At 42.1% G+C, this 23898-nt stretch overlaps 2 protein-coding genes across 4 annotated transcripts in view; both read left to right on the top strand.

Moving 5' to 3' along the window:
- The window catches only part of LOC308291101 (disco-interacting protein 2 homolog B-A), a 98031-nt gene that overhangs the window by 70472 nt on the left and 3661 nt on the right, over positions 1-23898 (top strand). For all 3 annotated transcript variants that reach the window (XM_080733024.1, XM_080733020.1, XM_080733021.1), the window contains 29 exons: positions 221-312; positions 411-521; positions 874-997; positions 1699-1808; positions 2171-2273; positions 3067-3131; positions 3224-3317; positions 3673-3792; positions 3923-4037; positions 4289-4428; positions 5339-5475; positions 9924-10004; positions 10321-10448; positions 11284-11398; positions 12146-12347; positions 12691-12803; positions 15541-15621; positions 15790-15913; positions 16165-16286; positions 16428-16539; positions 16884-16993; positions 17264-17394; positions 17602-17770; positions 18057-18227; positions 19209-19270; positions 22082-22139; positions 22528-22602; positions 23041-23215; positions 23673-23796. In XM_080733024.1, the coding sequence (XP_080589150.1) occupies positions 221-312; positions 411-521; positions 874-997; positions 1699-1808; positions 2171-2273; positions 3067-3131; positions 3224-3317; positions 3673-3792; positions 3923-4037; positions 4289-4428; positions 5339-5475; positions 9924-10004; positions 10321-10448; positions 11284-11398; positions 12146-12347; positions 12691-12803; positions 15541-15621; positions 15790-15913; positions 16165-16286; positions 16428-16539; positions 16884-16993; positions 17264-17394; positions 17602-17770; positions 18057-18227; positions 19209-19270; positions 22082-22139; positions 22528-22602; positions 23041-23215; positions 23673-23796 (3364 nt within the window). The remainder of the gene's footprint in view (positions 1-220; positions 313-410; positions 522-873; positions 998-1698; positions 1809-2170; positions 2274-3066; positions 3132-3223; positions 3318-3672; positions 3793-3922; positions 4038-4288; positions 4429-5338; positions 5476-9923; positions 10005-10320; positions 10449-11283; positions 11399-12145; positions 12348-12690; positions 12804-15540; positions 15622-15789; positions 15914-16164; positions 16287-16427; positions 16540-16883; positions 16994-17263; positions 17395-17601; positions 17771-18056; positions 18228-19208; positions 19271-22081; positions 22140-22527; positions 22603-23040; positions 23216-23672; positions 23797-23898) is intronic.
- LOC308291756 (hydroxycarboxylic acid receptor 2-like) lies at positions 6966-8018 on the top strand (the record flags this gene model as incomplete). Its single annotated transcript, XM_080733884.1, has 1 exon — positions 6966-8018. The coding sequence occupies one exon, from the start codon at positions 6966-6968 to the stop codon at positions 8016-8018; it is 1053 nt and encodes a 350-aa protein (XP_080590010.1).

Here is a 23898-nt window from a genome sequence, read left to right on the forward strand (position 1 = left end):
CGGAGTACGGAGGCTTGGGAGACAGACCGGATCAACCGGACGGAATTTGTCTCACCCTCCGTTGCTTATGTATTCCTGCCGTTCTTATGTACTACTATGCATGGTACTTAAGTCAAAACTCTGAAAGTGATGATTTGCATTGATATGTGCACACACAAAAGTCACTATATATTTCCTGGTCACTGTCTGCATGGTGACTGACTATGGCTTTGTCTCTCAGGTAAACTATGGAGCCGCAGTCTGAAGCTGGCCTACACACTGCTGAACAAATTGGGCACCAAAACAGACCCAGTCCTCAGACCAGGAGATAGGGTAAGAATCTGTTGTCATGATCTCAATAGAATAGAATTCAGTAGAGTATAATATGCATGTACACAAATATACCATAACAATATCTGTCTCTGGCCTAGGTGGCTCTAGTGTATCCCAACACTGACCCGGGTATGTTCTGGGTGGCGTTCTATGGCTGCCTGCTGGCTGAGGTCATCCCTGTGCCCATAGAGGTACCACTGTCACGACAGGTAAAACTGGCATGGCTTCAAGCATCTGCACTGAAGAAGCCATATTCATACTGCAGCCATTTCATTCTTAATTTGCACTCTTCACATTCTTCCTAAGCATGAAGAAGGAATAAAATAGCCACCCTTTTCTTACATTCCTCAATTCTTGAGCCTTGAATAAAATGGCATATGGTTTGTTGTGGTCAAGCAGCTAAAACATGATGGAATGAGGCCATTACAACCTTGCAGAAAATATCGATTTGCAATACCGCTGACATACTGACCTCCAGAAAGAGAGATATGGATTTTAATCTTCCATACAGGCCTCTGTCTCTCTTTGCACATCTCTTTACCCTTGTGCCTTTTTCCATAGGACGCAGGTAGCCAGCAGATTGGCTTCCTCCTGGGCAGTTGCGGGGTGGGCCTGGCCCTGACCAGTGAGGTGTGTCTCAAAGGACTGCCCAAGACACCCAACGGAGAGATCATGCAGTTCAAAGGTCAGCCCCGCCACGCAGTGGTTGCTGCTCTCTCGCTCTCAATGGGGCTCGTCAGATATGCACAATGTATAAATAATCCATCATAATGTGATAAAATAACATAAAATTGTATTAATCCAAAATTTTGAATTTTATTCTGTGTTATGCAGCGGAAAGCAAAGTCGAAAGATTTTGCAACACACAATGGCCAGTTAGCTGTCTAGTGCAGGGGGTCCTCAGAGTTACTACAGGGGGTCCTCCAAGTCTTTGTGTGATAGAAACCTTTTTTCTCTTTTTTTATATCAACCAACTGAATCCTAGCATCCAAATTCCAAGAACTTCAGCCAAAAATAGCAGATCTACAAGCTCACAACACCTCGCGGTGCAAGGCATTGTGAGCTTGTAGATCGGCTATTTTCGGCAAAGAGGTTTGTTTGGTGTAGAGGGGAAAATAGCAGATAAGTACAGAGTGAAAGGTCAAGTTAATTAAGTATTGACGTTTCAAGTGGTTGAATATCTGAAATTGACATGAATCCAAAATATACTGAGGATAGTGCTGTCAAACAATGAAACTATATGGAATCTATGAACGGGTTGTGGGGGTCCCTGCTCCATCTCTCTCTCAACTAAGGGGTCCTTGGCCTGAAAACGTTGAAGACCCCTGGTCTACAGAATGTATAAAGAGTGTGATGGGGTGCTGAGGTTGTGGTTATGTTCTGCAGGTTGGCCCAGGATGAAGTGGGTGGTGACAGACACAAAATACCTGACCAAACCCTCCAAAGACTGGCAGCCCCATATCCCCACCGCCAACACCGACACTGCCTACATAGAGGTGAGATTATTTACTGGTGGTCTTATTTCTTAGTTTACAGCTACTTGAAAATCAACGTAACATTGTTATGTACTTTACAGCCACCAGATAATCAGCATAACAATGATTTGTAAACTGTTGACTCCTTTGACGTACATGCCAAGTTTGAAGTCGGTCTGTCGGACGGTTCTATACACGTGAACTACAGACATCCGTACATACAGAGATTACTATTATTACAGTACTGTGAAAATTATTTTGAAAACTGTGTGCTAGCATGTTGGTCTCCTTTCACACGGTTTCACAAATCAGACTTGTTCACAAAAAAATAAAAATAAAGAAAATCCATGGCTACATATATTATGTGTTTATCTGTCTTCCAGTACAAGGCCAGTAAAGAGGGCACAGTAATGGGAGTTGCTGTCTCTAAGATCTCCATGTTGACCCACTGTCAGGCCCTCACCCAGGCTTGTAACTACTGTGAAGGTGAGATCACATTACACAGCTATTGGTATGTCATATAGATGTACAAAGAACTGGTTTTCAAAGTGCCGGCCACCAGGAGGGCCAATTAGAACAATTATTTGGTAACCAATCGTTTGAGATACCTCAGATTACACTTAAGGTTTAATTTCCACTGTGTGATGTAACTGCAGCTGGATAAATGGCAAAACAGAATAGATAAACAAATTCTGCAATTCTGTACATTATATCAAGCCTTCAAGTGTCTATCTGCTGTTCACATGTTCAGTACATTACATGGGCTATAGGTTACATGGAGTTTATCAGCAAGACTCGTAACTTGGTGAGCTGGAGAAGAATCTTGGCTGATGTCTAAAAAGCAGGTCCAGACTGAATAATTCATGAGCTCTCATCTCCTGAGCTCATCAGCAGAAGACCCTTTCACTGAAGGCCATGTCCAATAATTTATTTATCTATCCAGTCTACCTGCTACTACCCAAAGCCAACCACTCATAGCAGTGCATAAACAATGGGCACTTTAGCTGCTTGTCTTTGTGAAGATTGCCTCCCGAGAGAGAGAGGGAGAGAGTCATGCAGGCCTAGGAGAATGATCTAAACAGGAAAATATTCAGACAGGCTATGTATTCGACCTGGAATGGTCTCTGTGTCTTTCCCCCTACTTGGATTAGAAGAGTTGTACATACAAAGAGTTGCTGTGTGATATGAGAGTGCACACATCCTCCGTAATGTGTATTGAATTATGTGTGTGTCCGTCTCTTGTTTCTGTCTGTGTCCCTGCACGCGTGTGTCATCTCAGGAGAAACACTGGTTAACGTGTTGGACTGTAAGAAGGACATGGGCATGTGGCATGGTGTCTTAACGGTGAGTTGATTTGTAGTATAAGAAAACAAACATAAATGCCACATATCCCGACAACTTTCACTTCTCTGATGAATTGTGTCTGTCATTTACAGAGTGTGATGAACAGAATCCACACCATCACAGTGCCATACGCTGTCATGAAAGCCTGTCCAATGTCCTGGGTGCAGAGAGTCCACCTTCACAAAGGTTCAATCCTATTTCCACACCTCGCTACCTAAAGCAGCACTTGATTAATTGGTTTATTTTTTAGATCCTTATTGGTTATCAAAATTATAGACTGTCTACAGGAATGATACAATCATAATGATAGCATACAGGAAGAAGAGAAGGAGGTTATACAGACAAAAAAACAACTTGCCTTCAAAGAAGGAAAAAAAAAGGAACTGTCACAAGAACACAACTGAATTTTTTATAACTGAAACTAAATGACAATAAAACTCAACAAGGAAGAAAACAGCAAAACAAAAACAATGTTGTAGAACTGACAAGGAAAATAAAACAAAATGAAATGGCGTGACATGTCCCACTTGTCTTCCTGCAGCACGCGTGGCCTTGGTAAAGTGCCGTGACCTGCACTGGGCCATGATGGCCCACCGAGAACAGAAGGACACCAACTTATCATCCATACGCATGCTCATCGTGGCTGACGGAGCCAACCCATGTGAGTTCCTAATCCCTTTTTAACCAATACTCTACTACTATGTTTTATAAAGTAATTGTATACATTTACATAACATTATGTGTTAAAAGAATTATCCTTTCTTTCATTTATGTGTTTTGTGAACTCTTAGGGTCTGTGTCATCATGCGATGCCTTCCTGAATGTGTTCCAGTCCCACGGTCTAAAACCTGAGGTCATCTGTCCATGTGCTTCCTCCCCTGAGGCCCTGACTGTAGCCATACGCAGGTGATGCTCTGAGGGAATGTACAGTATTTAAGGACGCAGACAGAAATGGGAAAACAACACTATTTTTAGCTGGGTGTACAAAAGTACTGAAAAGTGGGGCCAAACATGCCTGCTTCAAACGTCATGGAAACGTATGAACAGTGAGAAGAGACAAAACAAACATTTGGAATATGCAGCATACTCAACCTCTTGCACTATTTTGTTCCATCTCTTTCCACCTCTTTTTCCTCACCCGGTGGCCTTTCTTTCAGGCCTGGTGCACGTGGAGCACCTCTTCCAGCCAGGGCCATCCTGTCCATGGGGGGTCTGAGCCACGGTGTCATCAGGGTCAACACGGAGGACAAGAATTCTGCCCTCACTGTACAGGATGTAGGCCACGTCATGCCTGGAGGTCCGCTATGCTTTATCTCACACATAACACACACACACACACACACACACACACACACACACACACACACACACACACACACACACACACACACACTCAATAGATACACAACAGACCTCACACTCATAATTAGTGATGTTTGCTGTCACTTTTACTTCCTCAATTCTTTCCTAAGTGTTCTCTCACTTAGCTGTAAAGTGAGAGAACACACACACACACACACACACACACACACACACACACACACACACACACACACACACACACACACACACAGTGTGTCATTTGCTTTTCAAAAGATGTAATTAAAAATCAACAGGGCGGTGAAGCCGTGCGTCTGCCACCACCATTGTGGGGGTTTTGGTGCAAGCCATGTGTTTTGCACTTTAATTCTTAGTATCTGTTACTGCTTCAATCAGTGTCGTATAGGTGAAAGCTTAAGGTTCTTCACACAGTTGAATAGGGCTGTCACGATTATGACATTTTACTTGACGATTAATTGTCACTCAAATAATTGCAATTAACGATTTAATTGTGTTTTTGTCGTTGACAATTACATTTCTGTTTGGCTTGTAGGCTTTGAAGTTGCACATGGCAAATATGACACATAACCCAAATATACAAAGAAATGAAGGACATATTTGACAACTTTACACTTTAAAAAGAACATTGATAGTGGAAATAGCTGATCTAAAACTACTTGTAGATCTGCTATTTCCACTATTTTTTACTTTAAAAAATATATATGAAAATCTTTCAACATGGAAATGATTATGACGATTATGAAAAATAATTGCAATTATGTCAAATAATTGCTATTAGATGACAATTAGTGTCATATAGGTGAAAACCTAAGGTTCTTCACACAGTTGAACTGCTCTTATGGCCTGTGTATGTGTTTGTGTTGCAGCTCTGATGTGCATCGTGAAACCAGACGGGCCGCCCCAGCTGTGTAAGACAGACGAGATCGGGGAGATTGTCATAAACTCGCGGGCGGGAGGCACCATGTACTACGGCCTGCCAGGCGTTACCAAGAACACATTTGAGGTCAGATTTTCTGATGTGGTGTGTCTGTGTACAGTTCCTGAATGTATGGCAATGCAAGCAAGAGCTCTACAAGAGCAGAAAGCGGAAGTGTAGCTACACATGTCATCTTTCCTACAGTATATATAAGAAATGTTGATCTTTTATTGGAAATGAGATTAAATGAATGAGGGTCCATACGATCCACAAGATGGCACTAGAGGAGCCGTGTCTTCTCTGTTTGTGTGGAAGCTTCAGATGGCATGGATAACCCTGTATGAAGCATATTCAGTTCATGTGAAAAAAAAATTTTTAAGCCAAATCATCACATAATAATGGTTGCAACAGCCTCATAAAATGTGATACAAGTAGTGAAACATATGTTTTATACATCCACAGGGGGGTGCTTTTATTTCATGTAAGCAATTTAATTGCAGTGGGTATAATGGGTTCTCTGTACATTTATTGGAATGTTTAGAGTTCAGAAAACCTGGCGGAGCGTCAAAACAGGATTGATCTTCTCTTGATTTTACCCATAAAGTAACCCTGCTGACTCAGACTTCTAATTTCAGTGGCGTAAAAAGTACTTTTTGTTTTACTTGAGTAAAAGTATCAATACAACAATGTGGTAAAGTAAAAGTTTGGAATTCAAAATGTACTAGTGCAAAAAATGTAAAGTACAGAAGTACTGGTATCAGAATGTACTTGAAGTACCAAAAGTAATAAGTACTCATATACAGTACTCAGAATGTCCCATTTCACAACTTTTCAAATGTATAAAAAAATCTTTTGAAAATAGCAGATCTACTAGTTGACTTGACAAGCTCAGAAGGTAATGTATGTTTTGTAGTCAAAATCTACAAAGTAATTAGTAACTTAGGTTTTCAAATAATTTCAATGGAGTAAAAATATAATATTTGCCTCTGAGATGTAGTGGAGTCGAAATAAAAGTACTGAAAACTGTAAATGTAAAGTACCGAAAATTGTAAATGTAAAGTAAAAGAAAGAAAAGTACAGTACTTGAGTAAATAAACTGAGTTACTTTCCACCTGCGGACTGGGCACTGTCATGCACAAGCCACTGTTGGAGCTAACTCAAGGTACAACTAGGAGGGGAAGGGGGCACACCACCTACATGGACACACTGAGGCATGACAGTGATCCGGACCCTGAAGCTGGACATTAGGAAGGAGTGGCAGCAGTCAAGGAGTCCCTACTTGGGTGTTGGCTATACATATGCATCACACACTCGCATCGCAGTGAGAGGTTCTGTTTTATTACTAACATGCACATAGCGTGACAAGTGACCACATTTTGAGGATGTGCCGTACAAAAAAAAACTTCGAACGAAATGCATCATAGGTAGGTTTCCTGTAACTGGTCAAAAGTGTCACCCTTCAAACCTCAACGCTTCTATGCTCAGCAAGTGCCACCTCTTATAAGCACGCGATAAACATTTGCTCATTTAGTGGACCTGTATCCAACAAACCGAGACATACAGTACTGTACGTGAAAATGCACGGCCACTTCGATGGAACTTTCTTCATCCGAGTGCTACCTGCAGTACTTATCACCGAGTTTAGTCTGGGTGTTGTCGGTAATGGCCTGGCTCTCTGGATCTTCTGTTTCCATCTGAAGCCCTGGAAGAGCAGCACTGTCCTCCTATTCAACCTGGCACTGGCAGACTTCCTGCTCATGGCAGCTCTACCGTTCCGTGCAAGCTACTACTTCTCTGAGATGAACTGGACGTTTGGCGTTGCCTTCTGCAACATTAATCTCTTCATGTTTGCCATGAACCGCACTGGAAGTATCCTGTTCTTATTGGCTGTTGCAGTGGACAGGTATGTGCGTGTGGTGCATCCCCACCATCGAATCAATTCTTCAAGTATCTCCAAAGCAGTGTGCTGTGCAGTTGGACTGTGGGTGGTCACTATCTCAATGAATGTTCATCTCCTGGCTATACCAAGAAACTGGGCTATACCAAGCAACGACACAATCCACAGGCACTGCGAGAGCTTTACTGTTGAGTTGGAAGAGGGTCAGTCCAGTTTGAAGGGGTTTAGTCTGACATGGCATAAATCTGTGTTTGTACTGTCCTTCTGGCTGCCACTGGTTGTAATACTCTACTGCACGTTCCAAATCATCGTTCATCTGAGAAGGGGACAACTGGCTCAACATGCCAAGATCAAAAAGGCTCTGTGGCTCATCACCGCAGTGGTGGTCATCTTCATTGTCTGCTTCCTCCCAAGTAACATCACACAGGTACGGACCTGGAGCAAGAGCCATAATGCATCTGAACATCATGAACATCATGACCATGATGATCATTTTGACCATCATGACGACCTGGAAAATCTGGACAAAGCATTCTACATCACCCTTGCCCTGACCTATCTCAACAGCACATTGAATCCTGTTGTCTACTACCTCTCCAGCCCTACTTTCCAAAAAATCTTCAAGGGTGCTATTCGACAACTACATCAAGCAGGGGACACTGCAACTGCAGAGGACGCTGCAGAGGCAGGGGACAAGCAAGACACAGGCTCCAGGACCATCAGCCAAGTGTGACAGTTGAAAACAAAGGAACTATTATCTTCAAGATTCATACTCGATTACAGAAATTATCGTCCAAGGCTCAAGCTGATTTTATATACAATACAATATATATAATGTGTGCGTGCGTGTGTGCGCAACGCCCTGTGCAATAAAACAAGTCATGCTAACCCTAACCCAAGCTTTTATTTTTCCTGTTAAAGCCTGTATCCTGTAAATACATGGTTGCTCTTGCATTAATAAAAAAAAAAATTGTTGTTTTAAATGACCAATCCTACCTACCAATGATGTCACTGGAAGGCATTAGGCAGGTTTCCACAGTCCTCCTCTGAAACACAAATGTTGCCATATCTGAATGAACAATAGTGTGAGGATCATGAAGTTAGGTTGAAATGGTGAAGTGGTCCTTTAACTTTTGTACAGTAGTACATTAAAACAATACAGTTAAAGAAAAAAACAACAAGTGGAAGAAACTTGCATCGTTCCCGAGATCTAGTACACTACCCCTACAGTATACATAAAATGGATGGGAATGTGAGAAAGTTTACTTTTTGAGTAGGATTTTCAAATGCCTGTTTAGTCCAGAGAGTCTAATCATCGTCAATTCTCTCCGGCTGTACCAGTTGGAGCGAGAAAGTTTATGCAGCCAGGTGCACATTTCGCTAGCCTGGAATCAGACAAATCTGCCAGTGCAAAGATAAATTGCCCTTGGCAGATTTGGGTCTGACCCCGCTCAATTGTGAATCCATTTCCTCTCTCCGAAGAACTAGGTGACCAATCAGGGCAAAGTATTGTTCTGGTCGAACCAATTGTGTCCAGAGCCATTTTTTTTATCCGCCCCATGGAAGAAAGAAAAGGTCCATATAGAAGTGCCAGACTCGTATCCACACAGTGATATATATACAGTCTGGCTCTGTGAGGCTAACATTTTGCCAGGTGATTTGATTAGCACTTACCTGCTTACGCTTAGGCCATGGCTACACGGAGCTGGATTTTTCATATATCCCGGTTTTTCAGATATCCACATATCCGGGTTCCCTGTCTACACGGATCCAGTGAATCAGATATTTTTCAATCTCTCCACTTATTTATCCGGATTCAAAAATATCCAGTTTCACGGCCGAAATATCCAGCTTTGTGTGGCTGCAAGCCCCAACAGCACCAACAAATGTCTAGATTCAGAAATATCCAGCTTCATGTAGCCGGCAACTTAGTTTCCTTGTTTGAGTCAACTATTCAAATGCAGACTCACTGCCACTAGAGACACAGAAAAAGAAAAAGAAAGGCAAGAGAAACACAAAGTAGATTCACAAATATGCCTGTCTATTGGTTCAGGAAGCGCAAGGGGAAGCTTGTGGAGCGGTACATGAAAACAAACGGAACTGACCAAAAAGCTAAGGTGCTTAATGTAGCGTATAACTGCTGCCCTTCAGTGATCATGCTGAAGGAGTAATACACCCTCTTGTCAGCTAAAAAAATAGCTACAGAAGTATTTTGGCTACACCTTAGTGGCTGATGTTTAAAGGGTGTAGTGTAGTAGACGTTTTGGTTGGATAGCGAAATAATAATATGCCTATCTTAAAAATCTTCACCTGGGTGTGACTTACCATGGAATGCATGGTTCAACCTCAACAAACTTCGCTCTGGATTAACTAATACCCTAATCTATCTGCAATATGATTGGAGTGCGTCACTGATCTCTTTGAAGCGGAAAAACCACAGACTGTTGAAATGCCCAACCTTCAAATAACCACAGGAAGTCAGCGGCCTCATTGAACTGGATGACGATACCACTTCTTGGCTGATGTCCTAATTGCCTGCGTAGCCCTACATGAACGAACACATTTTTAATGTGACGGTGAAATCTGTGTGTATGAATCTATAACGTTAACAGTTATATGTCCTGTTGTGAATCTATAGGTGATCCCTGTGAACCAGGCTGGAGCCCCTATTGGAGAGATCCCCTTCACCCGCACTGGCTTATTGGGCTTTGTAGGACCTGTAAGTTATGTGTATGCACACACACGCACACGCAGGGCTACCTACAACTATTGATTATTTTCTTAGTGATTCTATTCTGTCTATTCCTTTTGTTCAGGGATTAATTGAATAATCAAGTAGCTTATTTATTTAAAAAATCTTCATAGATTTTTCCAACAAATTAAAATATATATTTTTGTAATAATCAACTCAATTGATTATTCTGATTAATCACTTAAACAGCACTTTTATACATGACTGATCTTCTCAGTGCAACTAAGGAGGCTTCTGTAGTGTTGTTGCTTACTACTACCCCCCTCCCCCCACACACACACAGGGCAGCCTGGTGTTTGTCGTGGGGAAGAATGAAGGGCTGCTGATGGTGAGCGGCCGACGGCACAACGCTGATGACCTGGTGGCCACGGCGCTGGCAGTGGAGCCGGTCAAAACCGTTTACAGGGGGAGGTGAGTGCCTGTGTGTGTGTGTTCCTGAATATTGTTCTGTATGTCAGTGTGTGTTATGTCTACAGAATTATGAATACCCATAAATTGACAGTATAGTTAGCCATGTACAAACCCACAATGTGTTGGCAATGTGTGTGTGTGTTTTATAACGTCTATAATGACATGCCCGAAAAAGGGATGTGGTGAAAGTGGTTTATCTCCATGAACTGGGAAACAAAATCAATTTTGACCATTTGACCATTTTTGCCAACAGCATAGTATACAAAATTAAACGTCAGGTTTCCATAGCACTGATACTGTATGACAGGGGTCTTCAACAGGGGGTCTGGGACCCCTAGGGGGTCCCCAGAGTTACTACAGGGGGTCCTCCAAATCTTTGAGAGATATAAACCTTTTTTTTCCTCCTTTTTTTTATGTTAACCACTTGAACCCTAGTGTCCATATTCTGAGAACGTTAGCCAAAAATAGCAGATCTACAAGCTCACAACGCCTTGTTGTGAGCTTGTAGATCGGCTATTTTTGACAAAGAGCAACAGCGGGGAAAAAGAGCAGACTAAGTACAGAGTGAAAGGTCAAGTTTACTAAGTATTGACAGTTCAAGTGGTTAAATATCAAACACAAATTGACATGAATCCAAAATATATTGTGCTGTCAAATAATGAAACCATATGGAATCTATGAACAGGTTGTGGGGGTCCCTGCTTCATCTCTCTCTCAACTAAGGGGTCCTTGGCCTGAAAATGTTGAAGACCCCTGCTGTATGACATTGTGATCACCAGTACTCATCTGTATAAAAGAATACTACATGTAATTGCGGTTGTTGTCTGGTGCTCAGGATCGCAGTGTTCTCAGTGACTGTGTTCTATGATGAGAGGATAGTGATCGTGGCCGAGCAGCGGCCAGACGCCAGTGAGGAGGACAGCTTCCAGTGGATGAGCCGAGTACTACAGGTAATATTCATTATTAATCATAGTATTCATTAAAATAATTGCCAACCTTTTAGTTAACTGTGGGTTATTTTTTTTTCTTATTTGCACTAATACAACAGCACACTGACATAGTAGAATAAAGTACAATAATTAAGTACAATAATTACAAACCACCTAGAATGAAGGGAATGGATGACAGATTTAAAAACAAAACAAAGACATTATGCAAAATCTCACCTCCAAGTAGTTGTACTGTGTAATGCAGTAGATCTAGTATACATAAAAAGTAGGAATTGAAAAAGATCCCAAAAAGGTTGCATAAACTTCAAATCAATGGAGGACAAAGAACTCACATTTCCACGTTTCGGCTATGAAGGCTCATAGCCGAAACATTGTTGGTGTGTGCCAATAAAAAAGTGGAAATGTGAGTACTTTTTTTCCTACTTTTTATATACTAGAATTTGGGTGTAGCACTCCACTGAGAAAACCCGTTGCCATCTTTTTCTTATGCAGTAGATCTAGTGTTTCACCTATAATTGTACAGGCCTGGTGGGCCATGAGGCCAACAAGAACCCCCACCAGGTCAACAAAATCCCATTTTGAATGCAAAAGATAATGCCAAACAAAAAGTCTTTTGCTAACTGGGTATTGTGCCAATATGCCATCCTGCGTGCTCCCACCAGGCCTGAAATAATGTCTTGGGGAAACACTGAGATGTCTGTCCTCATACTGTTCTTCATTTAGACTTATAATGAGTTTTCCATGTAGGCCATTGACAGCATTCACCAGGTTGGCCTGTACTGCCTGGCACTTGTCCCTGCCAACACCCTCCCAAAGACCCCGCTGGGGGGCATCCACATCTGTGAGACCAAGCAAAACTTCCTGGAGGGCAACCTGCACCCCTGCAACATCCTCTTGTGCCCTCACACCTGTGTCACCAACCTACCCAAACCACGCCAGAAACAGCCTGGTAAGGCAGAGTGGGACTGGGACCATCATAGAAAGCTATAGTAGCCCTTCTCTTTTTCATTGATACACAAAATGCAGTTTAGAAATTGAAGCATTCAGGACTGAATTATATATTGTTGCTGTCGGGTGGAAATCTTGCATCTCCATATTTCAACTTTTTTCTGTAAATGAATGCCCCGAATCCATTGGACACCTATATGTAGCGGTTGGTTCTTTTTTTCTCCATTTCCCGAAAAGTAACTGTTTTGGACATACCAGATTTCCCTCCGAGAACAACCATCTATTTTGTATTAATTGCATTGCTCCATTCCTATCCTAACCATACTCATCTGTGGTGTATGCAGTGGGTGTAGGTCCAGCTTCTATCATGGTGGGCAACCTGGTGGCAGGGAAGAGGATGGCTCAGGCAGCAGGAAGGGAGCTGGGCATGATCGAGGACCAAGATCTAATCAGAAAGGTAACAGGCACCAGGTTTCATAGACTGAGAGAGAGAGATAGATTGATGCTGATGTTCATTAACTTGGATTTTAACATTTTTAAAATGTTGTATTATCCTATATACTGTGTATGTGGTATGTCCGTCAGTGAGTGAGTCAGTCAGTGAGTGGGTAACGCCTCAATGTGTATAGCTGACCTGTTGTGACATCACATTGTTGACCCATATTTGGCAATGCCCATATATGGACGCTCCATATATGGCCAAGACAGAATTCATTTACAAATGCCTCAATGTCTATAGCTGACCTGTTCTGACATTTTCATATATGGAGATCCCTGATGTCATCAAATATTTTGTCCTCATTTTGTCAAACTTAAACAACCAACCGCAACTCGAATCACACTTGAATTCCGTCCTGTGCGAATTCCATCCTGCGCCCTTTAGGGAGAGGTCGCTTTTCGCCCTTATGGCGTCTTACTGGTATATACAGTAACAGTACACACACACACCAAATGAATGACACAATGAGTACATATCTCATGTAAAAAAAAATCTTTTCACAAAAATATAATTAATAAACTAGACGGGTACAGGTACGACATTTTACCATAGCAGTCCAGAAGGTAAAATGACTGATTTGTTATTCCAAGTCATTGATTATGTTATTGTCCTGACTCTGTCCTCCTCGGGCCGAGCCATAGCTTTGTATGTGGCCCACCATGACGGTAAGGCTTCATTGTGGGAGTCTCAGCTGTTGCTGCTGCTGATGATGCGGATGTGCTTCTTTGCAGAAATGACAGTTAAATGGCACTCAGTGTGACTTGTTCTAAACCTCTGGCTTCCTGTTCAGCATACTATCATTTTTGGCCTATTTCTTTACATAAGCTAGAATAGAAAGACAAGAAAACAAAACAAGGGTGCAGGAGAGGAATAGCAATGCATCACAGAAAGGACTTTGTGGTTATGCGGACAGTCAACATACTAACCGCTAGCTACTGGTTTTGTTCTGCTACCCACCTGAGTTTAGCCATGAGATCTTTAGTATAGCTTTCTATGTAGAAAAGTGCCTGAATGTGCAATTTGACAAGTGAGTAGTCTTTAAATGAACATACATACATTTGTGTGCACCCCTGCTTGCTTTGTTAAATAGCTGTTTGTGCTGTTGTGCTTCCATGCCTAGCATGGCTTGGTCAGTGGTCTGCTGGTCTCTCTACCAGGCCACAGCTTCCCTGATTGAAAGTGGATGGCAAGGAAGGCAATGTCAGCCAGACGCAAATGACGTGGCACTGCTGCGTAACCTGCCTGTTTCTGTCCACAGTACAGTGGTGGTGTTTTATGTATTGTGCTGCCAACTGTTGACTTGGCCCTACAATAAAGGCCTCCCTACTGTTGTTTTCTTATACCTTTGATTCTTATTAATTTCTCAGTTTGTTGCTTGACAAATTATTGGCTGCCTTATAGTTTGTTGTTTTGTCACCAACCGTGTCCCGATTCCAAGTGAAGTACACATCCTACTAGCAAAGTACAAGCAGTTATAATGCCATTCAATGCAGTTCGTTAGGATTTAATGACATCCAAACTCAGATTTTTTTTTTGGAGCTGTGTGGAACACAGGCTCCCTATACGTGGCTGTGTGTGTGTGTCTGTGTGTGTGTGTGTGTGTATGTAGCCTGACTTCGGCGCGTAACTAGTGCCGCACCATTTACGCCACTCGCGCAATATATACATCAAAATGTGCGGCTCGGCCGGGAATGGTGTTCTATTACCTTTCGTTCCGATCCGCCTTACCATGCCGGCGTAATCGGCAAAAAACGACGCTTAATTGTCCCCATTGACTTATAATGGGACAATGCAAGAAATCACTTTCAAGTATTTTTCTCTCGTAAACCATAGGAGCTACAGTTTCAAACCTCGGAGAGGAGATTCATAATGATTTTAAGAATGAATCGAAAAATAATTACATCACTCGGCCTCATGGTGGCGCTATAACGGCCCACTTTACGTTTTGCCCCGTAACTCTTGAACCGTGGATCGGAAAATTTAAATTCTTTTTTCCCTGGATTCCTTGGGTCAAGACACATCTCCCCATATAGGCCACGCCCATTTGCGCCAGGATAGATTTTCCGCCATCTTGAATTTTCTCCAAAACACACTTTTTGCTCCTTTTCCTACATATTTTCTTCAAATGTCACAAAAATCGGTACACATGATCTACACACACACACACACACACACACACACACACAGCTCCACTTCACACGGGTGTGATTTTTACTTTCTAATTGTATCTAGATTTGCTAAAAACTCTGTCCAGATGGAAATAACACACTGATAATCTTTGCTAGCTTGGCCAAGGTGTATACCTGTATATATCCCTCAGTTAAAAGAAAGAAAAGCTTGTCTGAAATTGTTTAGCTTACACTACTAGATACACATATTGTAGTTGTTCTTAAGACACGCCTATACCCATGAGAGGTGATTGGGCCAGTGCATGTGTCAGGAAAGATTAGGATACACATTTGTCTCCCTCTGTTCTCTTGTATCACATCCTTAGTTAGAGCTGACCGTGTTATTTGTCTGCAAGTACATTACTTGAAAATGACTTATTGTTCTTTTAGAAGCCAGTTGTGTTCAGATTAAACTAACTTCACTGTCATAAGTGAGAGTCTTGTGCTTGGCCAGTGGATACAGTATTTGAGATGAAGTGTGAAGTTCATGTGTTGACATACCCTACTTGTTTCTCTGTTTATTCTAGCACCAGTTCTTATCTGAATCCCTGCAGTGGAGAGCACAAACCGACCCAGATCATGTGCTTTATGTGCTGCTCAATGCAAAGGTACATGCACACGTGCACACACACATAAGTCCATAATAAAGCTAGCTTCCTCAGGTCTTGATTGCCCCAACCCACGACTTGCACCGCCCAGGCAACCCTGCCTGGTGGAGATGCACCCTTTCTAATTTAAGCTGCTTTCTACCTGCACATTCTCTGTTTGTCCTGTAGGGGGTAGCAGTGTGCACTGCCACATGCATGCAGCTACATAAGAGAGCAGAGAAGATAACTGCTGCCCTGATGGAGAGGGGAGGCCTTAACACTGGAGACAACGTGGTGCTTCTCTACCCTCCTGGTGAGTTGTCTGGAAATACAGGCCTCTGAAATGTCTTGAATCACATGGAGATAACGGAATATCCCCTTGCATGATGATCAGCAACATCCAGACATGTTCGCAAATAGAATATTAACTTGTTTATATCCAACAAAGCTTATACAGACCTGACATGTCTGTATTTCCTGAATTATTGAAATTCCTCCCATTTTATTTCATGATGTGGTTCATCTCTGTCATTCACCACTGTCTGTACTTAATGCCTACCGTAGGTATCGACCTGATAGCTGCCTTCTACGGCTGTCTGTATGCGGGGGTCATACCTGTGACAGTCAGGCCACCTCACCCACAGAACCTGGCTGCCACCCTCCCCACTGTCCGCATGATCATCGATGTGAGTGTACCACACCCCACAGTGATGACATACATAAAAACGACTGTTTTTGTAATATTTTATAATATTTTGTATCCTCAAATGTGGTTCTTTACTTTGGTTTTGAGATATTTATACTTAAATAAATTGTTTGTATTGCAGGTCAGCAAAGCAGCTTGCATCCTCACCACTCAGCCTCTCATGAGGATCCTCAGGTCCAGGGAAGCTGCAGCCAGTGTCAATGTTAAGACATGGCCAACTATCATAGATACAGGTACTGGACACTAATACGATCATAGATACAGGTACTGGACACTATAATACTGGCTTTATAGTCTTTATTATTTACTCATTAGGCAACAGTCCGTTAAGTCCAGTTGTCTTCTTGTTGTCTCATTCAGAATACAAAAACATATCAAATGTGTCCCAGTTATCCAGACTGAAAGTAGTGCTGTTTTGAGTGGGATGAGATTTGAGCTCAATTGTTTACACTAGTAAACATTTACACTCTACAGACACTTTGACAGGACGGGTAACTCACTGAGCTGACAGTGAAAGTGGATTTTATTTGGGAACCTGTCGTATAATAAATGCATAATTGTCCTCCCCTTTTACCAGATGACCTTCCCAGGAAGCGACCCCCCCAGATCTACAAGCCTCCCACAGCCGAGATGCTCGCCTACCTGGACTTCAGTGTGTCCACTACAGGAATGCTTACTGGAGTAAAGGTAAACGCCATAGAGGGAACCCACACTTCTGTTTGGGTGCTGCTCACCTCGAGCAAACAAAACGTAAACCACAAAGATTTGAGACAGATGTTATTTCATGATGCATTATTTGCATCATTGAGCAATAATCCAAACCATACGTTCTTAACTCAGCATGGAGCATGATGCTAACTCTGAATCATTAGAGAGAAGTAACTTCTGCTTGAGGCCATGTGATGGCAGTGTTTGTCACCATGTAATGGTGTGTGTCATTTGCATGTGTCTCCTTAGATGTCCCACGCTGCAATCAGCACCCTCTGTCGCTCCATTAAGCTTCAGTGTGAGCTCTACTCCTCCCGCCAAATAGCCATCTGCCTGGACCCATACTGTGGCCTGGGCTTTGTCCTGTGGTGCCTCTCCAGGTAACCCACCCACCAACACACACACAATGTTTGCACACCCACAATTTAGTTCTGTTTCCAAGACACAGTTGGACAGACACACAAGTTCACATTGACCATCATGCTTTTTAAGATGTGTATATCTTCACCGAGTTGCATATCGCCCCACATGTTGGCCACCCAAGTGCGTTGTGAGTTGTGTGTCAAAGTGCTGTGTTGTTGTGCCAGTGTTTACTCAGGTCACCAGTCCATCCTTATACCTCCCCTGGAGCTGGAGAGCTCCCTGCCTCTGTGGCTGAGCACGCTCAGCCAGTACAAGATCAGAGACACTTTCTGCTCCTATTCTGTCATGGAGCTCTGCACTAAAGGCCTGGGCACACAGACGGATATCTTGAAGGTGAGGATCACTCACGCATGCATGCGTGCAGGCACATGCATATATGCTTACACACGAGCGCATGCACAGATGGACACACGCAAATGCAATCACTCATAACCCTTCACGTGTTGCTGCCTTTCGAGTTACAGTACATTATTATACTTATTTCTGTAATCATTAAGTAATACATGGTGTTAAACAGGACTGTAACAAGTCATGCTTTGAAGGTAGCAAATATCTGCATCAACATTTTGCTGCATGAATAACGTGTGCGTGCGTGTGTGTGCGTGTGTGTTCGTTCCAGGCACGAGGCTTGAACCTATCGTGCGTGCGAAGCTGTGTGGTGATAGCAGAAGAGAGACCACGTCTGACCCTCACACAGTCCTTCTCCAAGCTATTCAAAGATCTGGGTCTGTCACCCCGTGCTGTCAGCACTGCCTTTGGCTCCAGGGTCAATCTGGCCATCTGCATGCAGGTAGGCTACTCATGGCTACACATGCACCCGCGTGCGCGCACACACACACACACACACACACACACACACACACACACACACACACACACACACACACACACACACACACACACACACACACACCATGTGATTAAATATCTATTATTAGATTATTTTCAACATGCACCTGGGTTATATGTTGAACTAATAGTGCAGTGGCAATTTGGATATTATTTTCTGTCTTGATTAATCTAGTTAAAGTACAACTTCACCACTTTTCATCATATAATTGGTCACTAATGTTCATGATAAAATAGCACAATTATTTTCTACTCCCTCTGTGTCTCATAGGAGGGCTGCGGGGCAGAAGCCTGTCTGTCAGTGACAACATCGTTTTGCAGTTTATTTTTGTATTATCGCTAGAACAATGCCTTCCAGTATAACATTGGAACATTTCAGGAATAGAAAGCCTACAGTTTCTATTAGCTTGAATTCCCCATTGATGATGTCACTGGCAGACGGGTTTCTGAACCTGCCCAGAGCTCTCCTGTGAGACACAGAGTAGATTTGTTTTGTTTTTTTGTTTTTTGGGGGCGATTAGTGAGGACCAATTATATGAAGATATGTTGAAAAGTGGTGAAGTCGTCCTTTAACCGTTTTAATTTAATCTACAGTACGTTCATTTTAAGTGTTTAAATGTAGCTTAATTTTAACTCTGTACCCTAGAATTGCTGCTAAGCATACTTATTTCAAAGTTTAGTTTGTGTATGTGGCACATAAACGCCCCTATTCTGGGACGCAAGGGCTCACAACGCGCTGTAAGCTTGAAGATCGGCTATTTTGAGCTAAAATATTTGGTGTACATGTAGATGACCAAGTATCCCTTAGGGACCCTGGTCAACTATATATATATATAGGGGTTAATTGGTTAAGGCTTGTCAGGTACCAACATGATTTGATCAATTTCCTTTTCTTTTCTTGGCATTCTTGCCTTTTCATCAGGGTACATCTGGACCTGACCCATCTACTGTCTATGTTGACATGAAGTCTCTACGCCATGACAGGTACACTGAAATTCAATCTAGTGTACAGTATTTGCACCGTACATCAGAATCTGTTTTTATTTATTTATTTTTATCATTAAGATTAACATAACAATTGAGGTGGTAAACAGACATAAGCCAGAGGTACTTTCTGCTCTGTTGTATGCCGGTGTCGCTTGCCTCGTTCATTGGTTCATTGCCTCATTTGTTTGAAGATCTTCTTGTCGGCAAGAGACGCCATCCTTCGATGGTGTATGAATTAATATTGTCCGTATGAATTAGAATGAAAAGCAAAACTGATGAGAAATGTTACCAGGGGAGACAAAGAATAAATGCTGTCCGTGGGGCGCCCGCTTAGTTCACGTTGAAAGCCAGCGTGAACAATGAATTTGTATTCATATCCAGTGGCAAAGCAAGTTTGCATCTATGGCTTGCAAATGCTAAGGTCAGAGTTCAACAAATGTGAATCAGGAAAGTAGAAACATATTTTTTGCTGGAAAATAAATAATCACATTTTGTATTGGGGTGTCTTCTAAAAATCGACGAATCGACGCGTCGTTTTAAGCCCCGGGAATCGACGCCAATTGTTTGAGTCGAAGCGAAAATATATATTTTTTTATATCACCAGTTAGCCTGCTACTGCCAGTACTGCGGTGCACTGCTGGACTGGTGTGGTGTCATGTACTTCCAATGAGAAGTAGCAATTGGCGAACAGTTATTTATTGTCTCGCACCAGCGTCGGGTTGAAAGTGAGACGGAACGGCCAGAACGGTAAACGGTTCAGAACCGCCGCTTCGTTAAAACATTCAGAGCCGGGACAGTGTTCCGTTAAGAGGAGGAAGCACGCTGTCAAAATCCCATATTAAATAACCTGCCACAGCACAAACGCGCGTCCACGAAGTAGTAAACAATCTTCTAAAGTCAAATTAACATACACAAGTGTAGGCTACAAGTTACATTTTCTAATTAAAGTGCTTCTGAATTGTTCCAGTGTTGTAATCCATGATGAATGATTGTGTTTCGCTGTGTTTGCGTCCATGACATGTCCACACTGAGGGCTCTAGCTGGGAGCTGTGCCTCCACCTGTTTATGATCCTTTTCTGAAATGAATCCGTTCTCGACACTGACTCATTACTCTGTCAGTGCTCTGTGTCCCGCGACTGCGGACTGGATCCCATCGTTCATTTAAAAGAGCCGTTCAAGAGAGCGGAATCGTTCGCGAATGTCTCATCTCTACTGCACGCTGCAGAGAGACGGGGCAGAGTTGAAACAGCGGAGATGTTTTATTTGTTTTAACGGTGTGTTATAACTCTATGGTTGTACACTGCTATGCAGATAACATTTGTGCTCGCGCGCCGATATCACCGAAAACACTGTGTATTCAATTCATCTCTTAATGTATTACTCTATTATGTTTACGTGGTTTAAAGCAACACTTTTTTTTTTCTTTTTTTTTACACAAAGTAGACTATAAAACGATTCGTCGACGCGTCGGATTAACCCCCGCGACTCGAATCGACTTCATAAATCCTGTGTCGAAGACAGCCCTAATTTTGTAGGATAATGAACTGCGATGCTCGGAGAATACAAATGGCAGCATAATCGCTGGCAGCCTGATTCAGTCACTTGTGGGGTAGGAGTAGATGGTACAGACATTGATGAATATTTTATATTACTTACTCTTCTTTCTTTTTTTCCAGCATGCATTTTCCTAAAAGACTTCAATATTACTGCTGCTAGTGCTAATATGCTAATGGCACATAATGAGAAAGAAATTGCTCTACACCAGTGGTTCTCCACCTTTTTCAGCCCTGTGCCCATATCCATTATTCAAATCCATTACCACCCTCACATCAAATAAAAAATGTGTCTGCTCTGAAAATTAACTTATTCTGTTGCTTATATGTAATTTAGATTAATTGAATTGCATGCCACATACCGTAATAGTTATATTAAACAGGGCTGATTATTAGCCTACTTGCCACAGAATCAAAAACTATTCGAAATAGTGTAGCCTTAAAGGAGTAGTTCACCCCCAAAATTACTTTTTGTCTATTGATTACTCAGGCCATGGAGAGTAGAGTTCAATAATATTTTTTGGTTTTTTTCACATTCCTAAGACAAAAATGTGATAACAATAAATGTACCCCCATTGATTCCGGATGGTGACCCGTTTCGAAACGGGTCACCATCCGGAATCAATGGGGGTAAATTTACTCGAATCAAAATTGTGTCTTAGCAATGTGACAAAAACCAAAAAATATTATTGAACTCTACTCTCCATGGCCTGAGTAATCAATAGAAAAAAAGGTCATTTTGGGGGTGAACTACTCCTTTAAAATAGGCCAGGGATGTCATTTAATTATTATTAAATACCTACAGTAGCAAATATAATGAGCAATTAACTATTCTGTGACCTGAGAAGGATTCCATGACATTTGTCAATAAACTATTGAACTAATGTTTTCATGAACAGCCAAAACCGACCAGTCATATCAGACACCCAGATGTACCAAAATGATACCACAAATGTGCAACTAAACACCAATGGTCATCGATTCACAAACTGCACCTTACTTTACTACAGTTTTACTTAATGAAATTGCTTAATGATTAAATTATTAAAATATTCATAAAGAGATAAGACAAAGAAACACAAATGCCCACTAAGAGTTCTTGCTGCCTCAAAAACGGGAGACACAGTGATTTGGGTGCAATATGCAAACGGAATTGATGGGTGGAATTCAGACCTGACGACCCATTAGACTAAGACTATTAACAGCATACACACGTGAGATGGTTGATCAATTAGACTGTGTCATTTGTCATCAGGGTGAGGCTGGTGGAACGAGGGGCACCGCAGAGTCTTCCACTCATGGAGTCAGGCACTGTAAGTAGACTCATCAGCAATGACCATAGACCTTAGTGAGAGCATGGCACCAACAACACCCCAGTTTGCTTTTCTCTCCCACAAGGATGAGGTGTCCTGATTGATTGAATGCTTTATTAACTAGAGTACAGTCAAAGGTTATGCTAAAAGGATAAAGCCCCAAGGCCTTGTTTCCATTGTAATCCATTGTACTCAATTTATCCATAATACATATAATACATACATTACAAGACAAGTCAAATACACTGCAACACATATGGGCTAAAGGCTCAGTATAATTATAAGGTATATTTGCAGAGAAATGAGAAGTGGGGGCGGGGTGGATTCCACTATCAAGATGTATTGATTTGCTTTGAGTGAAACATTACCCTTTTTGCTGTCCCTTTAGATCCTACCAGGAGTGAAGGTGATCATTGTCAATCCTGAGACCAGAGGGCCTCTTGGGGATTCCCATCTTGGAGAGGTGAGTGGACAGATATTATGTAACATGTCATCAAATCATATTGTCTGTCGAAGATTTACTTACATGTATTAATGGCACCTACAGGCACACACACACACACACACACACACACACACACACACACACACACACGCGCACACGCACGCACGCACGCACGCACGCACGCACGCGCGCGCGCGCACACACACACACACACACACACACATAATATAACTGAACTTGTGGACTCTTAATAATAATAATGTTACTCTAAAAGTAATGGTTAGCAGACTCTATTTTTTATTTTATTTTTTAGTTATTATTATTATCTTTTATCGTGTTCTCAATTGAAACCTTATTTCTTGATATATCTCTATCGCACAAGTACTTAGATAGCAAGTATATTTAGGTAGTACTTTGCAGGCATGGCTCAGTTTCCTGTCTCTTCATTATGTTCAGATCTGGGTGAACAGCCCTCACTGTGCCAGTGGCTACTATACCATCTATGGGGAGGAGAGCCTCCAGGCAGACCACTTCAACACCAGACTCAGCTTTGGGGAACCCCACACGCTGTGGGCCAGGACAGGCTGCCTGGGCTTCGTCAAGAGGACTGAGCTCCTGGATGCTAGCGGAGGTGAGAGAGAACGCTTCGTAAATTACTCAATTGTTTAACCACATGAACTCTAGCGTCCCTATTCTTTTGGGCATATAAGTGAACATTGACGAAAAGATCAGATCTAAAAGCTTGCAGAGCTTATATATCGTCTATTTTCTCTATTTGACATACAGTACAACAAGTATAGATTAAGTGGTTAGGTTTATAATTGAATCAATTGAAATTCCTTTCTTCTTAGACATACTACTTAGAAATAATCTTTCCATCCAAGCTCCATCATTTGTAGTTTTCAGGAAAGTTGAAGGAGAATTGAGATGGATAGAAGAAGCTGGTTAACTTTGGATCCATCTGGTTACATTTGTTCACTCTCTGTGTTGCAAATGGATAAATTACCACTGAGGATTTTACCGTCTTAAATGTGGCAGTAGAAATACAAAATATACCCATCACTTTTTCAACATGCTCCTCCTCCCAGATCGCCATGATGCCCTGTTTGTGGTGGGCTCTCTGGATGAGACATTGGAGCTCAGGGGGCTGCGCTACCACCCCATAGACATCGAGACCTCTGTGTCCCGAGCTCACCGCAGCATTGCGGAGAGGTAAGGCTTCCTGTTCATTTAGCATGGACCATGCACAACTAACCAGAGTTGGCTACAACTGTACTTTTTCAGTCAAGGACCCCCAAAATAATGTATGTGGTT

The sequence above is a fragment of the Nannobrachium achirus genome (assembly GCF_963921795.1).
Source record: "Nannobrachium achirus genome assembly, chromosome: 9".
NCBI classification, from domain to species: domain Eukaryota; kingdom Metazoa; phylum Chordata; class Actinopteri; order Myctophiformes; family Myctophidae; genus Nannobrachium; species Nannobrachium achirus.